Below are 11,096 nucleotides of genomic sequence, written 5' to 3'. Positions count from 1 at the left end.
GACACAAGATGAGTAAGCTTTGGCCATTTTCTCAGAAATCTATTTACGCAGCACATTCTTTAGTCGCGATCTTCGTCGGAAAAGTCGTCCTGAAATCTCCGAAAAGCTTCACAAACATACTACAGCGTAAATTTCACGCTGAATTTTTGGATTTTATCGAACGTTTTTTCGAGCGCGAGGCAAGAATCTTCGAAATTTTGGAATTTTCAAGCAAAGCGAATTGACGTCGAGAAGGAAGCTCTTTTAGAAGGTCTTGTACAAGAAAATGAGCGTCAGAAGAACAGTGTTTGTAGCATTATTATTAAGAGTGAGTAAAATGTTAGTCAGAATATTTCGAGATATAAGCACACTGAAGTGAGCTTACTATTAAAGATGTGGTCTCGTAAGGATCATAAGTAAGACTGCACGCTTGGAATATAAATGTTTTATTACATCCAAAAAGAGTAATAAGCAGTTCTGCTGTTATTTCAAAATATAAAAATTTTGAAATAAACATGCGGTACTGACTTTTTTAAACCAATTCTTCTATTTTTAAGGTACTGTCAGAAGTTGTTGCTGGAAAAATTCGATGCAAGTATGATGAATTCGTTGTTGAAGATGTTGTTAGAAAGATCTCGTGTGTTCCCTGCAAAAACTGTTCTGTAGGAGAGGGCCTGTCACCCCAGTGTGGTTCATTTATTCCCTACGGTACCCATATTGAGTGCAAACCTTGTGTTTCGGGGGTGAGTTATTCAAGCACATACAGCATAGAGTCATGCCAACCATGTGGTATCTGTGTTGATCACCAAAAGGTGCTTCAAAAATGCAACAGGACTAGTAATTCCATATGTGCTGAGAACTGTGATGTAGGATTCTACTTGAGTTCGGTAGTTGGAGATTGTCAAGAATGTTCTTGGTGTTGTCCTGACTCAGATCCTTCTGAACATGAAGCCGAGTGCAAGAAAGATGGTGTGCCTATCTATAAACGTTGTTCAGTTGACGAATCCATACGTTGTAGCCCAAGGTGTACTGATCGACAATATATCATTGTAGCCAACAATCTGAATCAGTCTTGCTATGATTGCCCTTATTGTGGAGTTGGCCAAGGTCTTTATCCCAAATGTCAATCTGTTTTGTCCAGTACAAAGGATTCAAAATGTCAGCAGTGTATTCCTGGAAAGACTTATTCCGACACCATAGATTCTTCTTCTTGTAAGCCCTGCAAAGTCTGTGGAGTTGGAAAAAAGATCGAAAGAAGTTGTAACACAACACATGATACCCTCTGTGGGGTTTGTGATCGTGGGTTTTACAATGAAAGCATTGAAGGCAACAAGGAGGTGAACTGCCAACACTGTTCGTACTGTTGTGGTGATGATGAGGATGTTATTATTCCTGAGTGCAAGGCACAAGGACTGCCTAAAAACAGGCAGTGCGCATATACCAAGAGGGCACTAACTAAATGTGTTCCGGCACATAAAAGTCTGTATAAGATTGTTGCGATTGTATTGGCATTGATAATAATTCTGATTGGTGCCATAATTGGGGTATACGCATATAAAGTGAAGTGCTTAGGGAGCAAGTATGGGAAATTAGTCAGCGATGAGAGTCAAATGGACTCAGCACAAGGTGCGTACAAATGACATCATGTTAATACTTGAAATGTTTGTGTCTGACTTTCTTACAGATGAAAAATAAATAAATATATAGAACTCTAGTGCCCACTAACACCAAGATTTAAATGTGCTTGCCCAAATACCTACAGCACACTGAAGAAGATCTGTGAAACATCTGTAAAAAGGTTATCGAACATTCTTAGTCAGAGACAAACATTTCAAGTATTATTATCAATCCTGACTTTAATAATATTATATTATTTTTAGTATAACAGTTCATGTTGTTTCATTTCTTTTTTCTTCTTTGTGTTAAAAATATATTGGAAGGCCATCTTATATTTTATCCTTTGTAGATACAGTAATTGCTACCCTCTTAAAAACCACAGAAAGAACAAAAGAGCATATTGACCACATCCTTTCCACGTACTGTTTGTGTTCACCAGACTCAAAAAAGACACGAAACAAAAAAATCTAAAAATCTACAAAGCTTTTCGCTGTTGTATCATAGCATGGGACAATCACAACAGAGCTAGGCTCCAAACTCATTGAAAGCACAGAGATCGAATTAGAATTTAGGAGTTGATTTTTAAGGAGGGAGGAAAACTGGAGAACCCAGAGAAAAACCCTCGAAGCACAGGAGAGAACCAACAAACAACTCTACTCACATACAACATCGAGATCGGCAGGACTCGAACTCAGGCTGCATTGGTGAGAGGCGGCGCATTAGCAGCGCACGCCACCGGTGCTTCCCTAAAAACAACAAACTTGTTCGCGTGCTTCCCTAAAAACAACAAACTTGTTCGCATGCTGCAATGATTTCAGGCGGTAATGTATACAAGGTTATAAGTCTATTAACATGTGTTATAAACTTCTTTTCAGTTGTCGTGCTAGACAAAGAAGCCCCAAGCCCAGAAAGCACACCAAACAACATAGAGTTCCGGCATTCAGGAATCATTGTCCAATGTCATGATGTTGGAACTGGAGAAATCTTACTGAGGGATTTGACTGTGAAGATCTGTTGGAATGAACATAAACACCTGCCAAAGAGAAAAGAAATTTATCTCAGCCCATTGATACAGTTTCATTCTCCTGAGTGTGAGATTGAAACAGCCATAACATTAGATATCCCTCACAGTGCCTACCTACAAGAAGAAAATAACACTTGGAAGATTAAAATATTGAAACTAGCTTTACCCATTAAACCTGAAACTGAAATAGAGTTAACAGAACTGAGTGGTGACCCAGAAATCAAGGTCCACCCTTGCAGTGTCACATTCACAGTAAAAGAACTAGCAGCATACGTAGTTGTTGGAGATCCAGGGGATCCACAGCGTGCAAAAAAAAGAATGCAGTGTGCTGTGTTTGGAGCAGTGCCAAAAACTGGCAAGACATATTCTACAATGATATACCTTTTGGATGATGGAGAATCGTCTCTTAAGGTAAACTATCATTAAAGAAGGATTGATGATATTACAAATTTTCCTACCTAATTACCTACCTTCTTCTACCTTAGTAACTATATACTTAACTAATCCTTTCTTTTTTTATTTCCAAGCTGCTATTTTCTCTCGATCTTAATCTTATTTCACAAAGAAAGAGTATAACTGATGCTTTTATGTTTTAGAAATTACAACAAGATGAAAAGAACGAAGGCCGCCATCTTCTTAAGAAGTTGTTCTGTTCATTGTACCCAGATGTGGATGCAGAGAGTGTGATTGATGTGGCCATTAAAAACGTAATGGAAGGCTGGCAGCAGGAAGACCTTTCTAAGAAGGTGGGTTTAAATAATATTCTTCTGAACATGATACCTGACCCATAAGAAGGGTTGGAATTTCCAAGGGTTGGGCAGGGTCTGAGGAGAGTATGTATTTTGTAGTCCCAGAAAATATCCATACCAACCCCATGGAGAGAGAATGGAATTCCGAAGGGGTGGGGAGGGTCTGAAAAGAATAATTTCAAAAAATATCCATTCTTGGTTTGCAACTACACGACTTAAAATCCCTCGAGATATGAATAACGATGAAACAGCCGCCATGTTGGTTGATCTAACAAGAGAATCTAATGAGGAGTGCTTTGTTATTGTCAACCAACATGGCGGCTATGATGTAAGCCCCATCGAGGGGGATTGTAATTTCCTAGGGAAGGAGAGGGTCTTAGAAGGCTATTTGTGTAGTTCAAGGATTAAATACCTTTGATTCTGCCCATGGTGAGTATTGGATTTTTTAAGACATTGGGAGATCATGAGGGAGGTATATATATGTTGTGTAATATTTCTATGTCTCCAATGAAGATATAGGAAGGTCTGAGGAAGGTCTGAGGGGGGTATAGGTGGGTGTACAATGATAAAATTTGTTTTGGTTGATTGTTATTTAAATTGCCAACCAGAAATCTATCGGACAGTCCAATAAAGTAAAGTGACAAAAACTTAATGGTTAAAATAGTTGGCACATTAACTTCACCATGGCAATGTTTATAAACATTACCTCCACCTATATCTTATTCCAATCAGATTTACTGTTCAATAAAACGTTTTCTTGCCATAAGTTTTGTTACCTTATGTTTTTCAAAATAATTGCTGATATATATATATTTTTTAAAGTGCACCAAACCCCAGATACAATACTTTCAGTATTGATTCTACATAAAGTGAATAGTTGAATGGTGAAATATTTAGATTCATTTGAATGTTGTGTCTTTAAGTTATGAAGGTTTATACTTCCAATATGTTAATGACTGTGACGTCACCCCAGGCTTCATTGAATATACAAATTTTTAAAAAGAATCATTATTATGCTCAAGGTTTCTACAATGTTTATTGTGAATCTGATGTCTCATAATGACTAGCGTTTAGTATGTAATATATACAATATGAGTGGCCATGTTGTATCAGATATACAACCATGAGCTAAAGGCGATATATATACATTCAGGTTCTACTATAATTTTAAAGATAAAATTGAATTAATTGGCTAAGAAAATTGGAGTTAAGTTTATGCAAATCAGGACGATTTTGTATCAGATATAACCTCATCCACGGACAATGATTTCTATTGTGTTTTCCTCATTATTTATTCATGAGTTTTATAAGTAATATATACAGTATGAGTGGCCGTGTTGTATCAGATATGCAACCATGAGGCGTAGCCGAGTGATTGTATATCTGATACAACACGGACACTCATACTGTATATGACTTATCAAACATCTAGGTTAGTTCCTTTGTGTTTCACTAAAATTTTCAAAATTAAAGTGAATTTGGCCAAGAAAATCCAACTTAAAGTTTATGCAAATGAACACAGTTTTGTATCAGATTTACAACACTCTTCACAGTCGTGATTTCTGTTGTGTTTTCCTCATGAATTATTCATGAGTTTGATAATAAAAATTAAAACAAATACACTCAAAAGCCTGGGGTGATGTCACAGTCAGCAACGTAATGGAAGTATAAACCTTCATAACTTAAAGATGCAACATTCAAATGAAGAAGTATTTCACCATTCAACTATTCACTTTATGTAGAATTAATACTGAAAGTATTGTATCAGGGGTTAGGTGCACTTTAATGAAATATCTATACTTCCCCTCAGTGGGAATTGTACAGACATGATAACAAGGTCTCTAGGAGTAAATGAGAATGAAGAAAATTTATTTTATGCTGAACACCATGCCTTTTGTTTTATCTTTTCCCTTAGGTCATTAGGTGTTCTGAATGGTTAGATTCCTACCAAGCAATCCCTAACATTAAAGCCAGCTTCAAGCACATTGATCCTCAAATCAGAGATTTTCGCTGCACTTTTAAATTGACATTCAAAGATCATGTTGTGGAGATTCCAATTTTCCATTTTTCTGAGCCAGAGGTAGGAATTTTATCGCGACTCCACCCAATACCAAATATATTTTATTTCAACGCCGTCAATATTTCATGGTATTGTCGTCTCAAAATCGTAATTAGTTTTGTATTGCCATTATAAAGAATTTAACACGCACACAAAAAAAGGGAAAAAACAACCAAATTTTTTTTAGATTAAAAAGCGAAATTCTCATTACGAGTGCACTAAGGATCAAACTATGGACCTCTTGCTTAGCAGGCAGGACACAAATCAAACAAGCCACACTTGCTCCTTAAAACAAGTGTGTGAGGTCACTGAGGATCAAACTTAATGGACCTCTGGCTTAGCAGGCAGCACACAACCAACCAAGCCACACACTTGCTCCTTAAAATAAGTGTGTGAGGTCACTACGGATCAAACTTAATGGACCTCTGGCTTAGCAGGCAGCACACAAATCAACCAAGCCACACTTGCTCCTTAAAACAAGTGTGTGAGGTCACTAAGGATCAAACTATGGACCTCTTGCTTAGCAGGCAGCACACTAACCATGCAACAAAGCCATGTAGCCAATAATATTTTTAATTGTATCGACAGCACATTCCAATTGGAATTCAGCCAACTGACCATCATGCACCACCAGATGACCTCCACATCAGCATCAATGAAAGTAAGTAAGTCTTGATACTTTTATAAAATGGAGATGGGGGTGCTAGGGATTTGCTGTTGAGATACAAATACCCTGACCCTTTATCTAAAGCAAGAATATCTTGAAAAACATACCTCGTTTAGATCGAGACACAACATTGTAAATCATAACCATAATAAGGCCTAAGAGAAATTTTATACCCCGGTATGATGTAGGCACAGTTGGAAAAGTTTTTGCAGTCCCTAAAAGTCGAGGCTGGAGTTTTCATGCATGATAAAGTATATTTTTATTGTGTGCAGCAACTCCTGAACCTCGGCTTGACCCTAATATATGGGAGTGCCCCTTGGAAAGAAGTGCCTTAATGCTTAAGCACTCAGAACTGCAGGTTGATTTGAAGTTGACTTTGCAGCCTGAGAAGAGCATGAATGAGTGTTCAATAAGTGTGCATTACCTAGGAGGGGAGGGGGGGGAGGGGAGGGCCAGCATATTGACATTGCAGATTTGTGCTCAAAGTTTTACTATTAGTTATACTATTAATGACCTTGACTTGGTCCATTGGACATATCTCCCAGTATAATAATGACCAGCCATCCTTAAGGTAGAATATTATGCTTTTTATATCTTTTAGGCCGAACTCCTATGCACTCTTATCAATATCAAAGTCTATCTTCTGTACCCAATGAAGTGCTCACAAACATCTCCCAGTCGGTTCATCAAGCCATTGGTGAAGATCATTCCCGTATTGTGTCAGTTGCCACCAAGATTTTTACAGCCGATGAAGTCGACTCCATTAGTAAGAGTGATCAGCCAATTAACAGTCTTATTGACTTGGCAAGGAATAAATCAGTTACAGTAGCCGATGTACACCATGCTCTGAAGGAAGAGGGATTGGAATCTGGTATGCTTCTGCCATTCTTACATGAAGAAAACTCAACTCAGCTGGTTTAGTTACCTAGATAAGAGGAAAACTGGTAGACATTTTCCTTTAAACAACTTTGTAGTAAATTTCATTGGAAATTTAAGTTTGCATTGTGTTTGCATAAAAACCAACTTGTGGCTGACTTGCAATATAGTGATGCATGCATTGATTTTTGCCTTGTTATTTAATTGCGATTTAACTGAAGTACGATATTCATTTTCTTTTACCAAAGCGAGCAACAAAAGCATCCCTTACTCGAGGAATGCTTTAAAAATTTCACATTATACTATTATTAGTAATAAGTAATTTGTATTAGTATCTTTGCATGAATCATTAATTAATCTTCATTGATGTAATTCCTAATCATCATTTTGATCATTAAGGTACTAACAGGGGTATACAGGGGGGTCCGCAGCACGAATGACGGAAAATGGAAATGAGAAATCACAACACATGTACACGACAAGAATGAGTTCCCGAATAGCGAACAATTATTTCCGATCGGCTTTTCATGCAGCACTTTACGAGAACGACAACAGGGCTTTTAAAAAATCTTGCCACAACTTATTCCCAGGATTTATTCTCTGCCTTACCTTCAGCAATTAGATATATACACTTATTTCAATAAAGTTTGTCGCCTGAAAAGCTACAAAGCTGAGACCAACAAGGATTATGGGCAGTTACATTTTACATATTTCAACCGCTTTAATAACATATTCTCATCGCTTTAATAACTGTTGATGGATTTTAGATCTTTTACCAGTTACAGTCTCACCTCTTCTGAGCATCCTCAAGCTGCAAATTGTATCAAAAGCTTGACTTGTTTGATATTAAAAGTTTCCCATGATCCTCGGTGATCTCAGCTTTCTAGGTTATTTAGTGACTAACTTTATTGAAATAAGTGTATACGAACAGAAACTCCTGCTATGAAAGAGATAAACAAAGAAAGATTTCTGTAGAATTGATTATTGATTTGGACCTGAAAGTCGTTTTTCGTTCGAATTACGTCACACTTAATAGCTCTATCGGTTTATTTGCATCTGCATTACTACAATATTTTAAGGATAAAGTAAGCAAACTAATCATTAGAAATAGGTGACAGCTAGTTATAATAACCAAAATGGGTTAGAGTGAAGGCATTTTACCCGTGAAATAAAAATCATTAGTCAACGTGTAATAGTCAAATAGACACAAAAGAAAACAATGGAATTAGGGTCTACTAAAGTGTGTTAGTCTAATATCTATTTCACGGGTTTAATGACTTCACTCTAACCAGGATAATTAGCTTTTTAGAGTAAATATATAATTGTTATTTTGAAGACATTAGCTTCAAAATTATTACGTTACTATTGCCATAAGCGCGGATCACAGCTACATGCACAGTTTTGAAATACGTGTGTTATAGAAGAGGGTCATATTTTGTATCTGAGGGTGTTTATGGGGGTGGGGAGTGAGGTTAATCTTAGTGCTACTCTGTACCCTTGCCTTCCCTCCCCTCATTAAGTTGTTATCAGCCCTGGAGGGACCCTGAGGAGACTGGAGACCTGATAGGCACTCGATCTGTACAACCGCTATAAACCAGCTAGGGTATCAGTCTCCAAGCTTCTCACAAGGTTCTAAGAATTGTGTAACATCAGGCAATATTGTCCTTTAAATAACAAAAACCATCAAATAATGTAATCACAGAAGCTGAAACTATTAAAAGAGTTAATGTACAAGTAGCTTGTAACGGAAATTTAGGCCTAAGGCAAACGTCGAGCTTTCCATGCACCGAACTCATTAAAAACAATGGATATCAGGTGATAATGAGGCGCCATTCTTTGATGTAATTAAGTTCGGTGCATGAAAAGTTCGACGTTTGCCCTAGGCCTTAGTCTCTGCTGCTGTCTCGTAGTTTTTGATAGATATGTCAGTATTTTTCTGTTGTTAGTGTTTCTTTTCTTATTAGTATTTAGTGTTCGTAAAACGTTTATTTTGGAGGAACTAATTATATGGGACTCTTGTCCAGTTGTTCTTTCCCTCAACTAGTGTTTTTCTGTATTCAATTTTGAATAATAAGTACTGGTTGTAAAGCTGATAAATAAAAAATAAAAAATGACAGAAGCCTGAGAACTATGGGAAAGTCAAGACACTTTATGGTTACATAAAAATGTGGAAAAGTATATTTACATCATTGGATCACGCTAGACTACTCTGGAAGAGAGTACCTGATGTAACCCTGTTGTTTGAATAAGATAAATTTTGCAGGTGTTTTATTCCGTGAAATTGTAGGTTGGTGTGAACCTTTTACACGTTGCTGATTAAATAGAATTAAATTAAGTTGTTGGAAAACCTCAACAACTGAACTTGCAAGAAAATCAAGAAGGCTCCATGGTTATCTTTGTGCGTGTAAAAAAATTAATTAGCGCAAGACCGAAAAAAGGGGCTTTTTTGTGTCATTTAGCATATTAGTTGCTTCAGGGTATGCTATGTCGTTTCGATTTTTAGCTCGATATGCCCCGAAAAAGCGCTAAATGCAAATTAGACGGCATCATCAGTCCCCATTATAATATTACCGATTTCGACCACAAAGTTCTTTATTCTTTATTCTATGCCAAGGCGAGTGTAGAAAAAATCTAGCCGAAGGAAGCTCTGGGACGGGAGCTACAGCCGATCAAACGTTGCTAGGTGAGAGCCAAAAAACTTAAGGGGTTTGTTCGCGCGCATTCAGCTGCGCATATGACTTTCATATATTTAAAGAAATGCTAGAGTACACTCAGTCAGTTTTTTAAAATAACATTTAATATCGCACCGAAAAACGACATTTTCTGCTTCATCTCGACAAGCGAGAACGACAAAGAGCGACAGTTCTGTTAGAGTTGTAATTTGTTTTCCCCTTAAGATGAAAAGCACGATTTCATTCCAATATTTCATCACTAGAGTGTTCCTCAACTGCTAAGCAACAGTTTTAGAAGCTTTATTCAAAATTGTATAGAAATTTAAATTTTTCTGAAAGCACATTTTCAAACCATAAAAAATTTCAAGAAGAGTTTTTTCACCAGGTTTACCGGTTTTCCTTCCTTTGTATAAATTGACGTGTGTTGCGAGTTGTAATCATAGAATTGTGAGTGAAGTGGTAGTATGTGAAAGCGGGTCAAACTGAACTTACTACGATTCATAAAAATGAATGTATCTGAATGTATACAATGATTCTACGATGATAAAAAAATAAATTGTCAGTGTTCATTTTTTCATCATCTTAGAGCAGAAACGAAAAAGACAAGAAGAAGAATCAGAGAAAGAAAAAAGAGAAGGAATAAAGGAAGGGAGAAGGAAAGAAGGAAGTGAGGGGAGGAGGAGGACGTGACAGGAACAATGGTTTCTGTCTGGAGTTGGGTTATGCTTGCGTTAGTTTCGTTGTAGGTGTACTATTAGTTTGGCTTGTCGGTTTCTTTCTTAGTATCGTCTTTTTGATCTTTATTATTCTTTATTTTATTCTTCTTTCTTTCTTCTTTCTTTCTTTTCTTTTCTTTCTTTCTTTCTTCTGTTTCTTCTTCTTCCTTCCTTCCTTCCTTCCTTCCTTCCTTCCTTCCTTTCTTCCTTCCTTCCTTCCTTCCGTAGTGGTATAGGTAGTGCGTGTGATGGGAAAGGCCCTTCAGAGAGTGATGATTGTGCTTAACAATAAATTGCTTTTTCGAAAATATTTTGGAAAATTCGGGAATTTTTTCCATCTACCTTTCCTTTAGCCTCCTTTGCAGACGTTCTTAGGGTCGTCACGCAACGTGGGAAACGTTGACGTTCTTACGTTCGTGATGACCCTAAGAACGGCTGCAAAGGAGGCTACCTTTCCTTTGTCTTCTGTTCTTCGCTAGACCGAGTTTTAGCAGCGAAAATATCTTGGAAAGAGTAATATAATAATACTCATTTTCTCGATAATTCCTCTCCCACCCCCAGAAAATCACCTCATAGTTCTTTTGCTTCAAAAAATCCCAAAACTAAATCAAAGTCAGATAACCCAAATGTTTGATTGAAAGATTCATTAAATCTCCTCTGAAAGTCAGAAAGACCAGCGATAAGTTTGAAGAATATGTGAGAAAAACGGCCAAACCAAACTCATATCTCCAAATATA

At 37.1% G+C, this 11,096-nt stretch overlaps 1 protein-coding gene across 1 annotated transcript; it reads left to right on the top strand.

The window, feature by feature from the left end:
• Positions 1-11: 11 nt before the first annotated feature.
• On the top strand, positions 12-9,011 carry LOC116296239 (uncharacterized). The gene is made up of 7 exons (XM_031704233.2): positions 12-307; positions 537-1,605; positions 2,472-3,031; positions 3,217-3,366; positions 5,285-5,449; positions 6,017-6,089; positions 6,697-9,011. The coding sequence occupies exons 1-7, from the start codon at positions 266-268 to the stop codon at positions 7,014-7,016; spliced, it is 2,379 nt and encodes a 792-aa protein (XP_031560093.1). The 5' UTR covers positions 12-265; the 3' UTR covers positions 7,017-9,011.
• Positions 9,012-11,096: the final 2,085 nt, after the last annotated feature.

The sequence above is a fragment of the Actinia tenebrosa genome, unplaced genomic scaffold (assembly GCF_029948245.1).
Source record: "Actinia tenebrosa isolate PJP-AT-01 unplaced genomic scaffold, QUT_ActTen_1.0 PGA_scaffold7__59_contigs__length_16204524, whole genome shotgun sequence".
Classification (NCBI taxonomy): Eukaryota; Metazoa; Cnidaria; class Anthozoa; order Actiniaria; family Actiniidae; genus Actinia; species Actinia tenebrosa.
The sequence above is the reverse complement of the archived record's forward strand: the minus strand, read 5'-3'. Positions and strand labels throughout refer to the sequence as shown.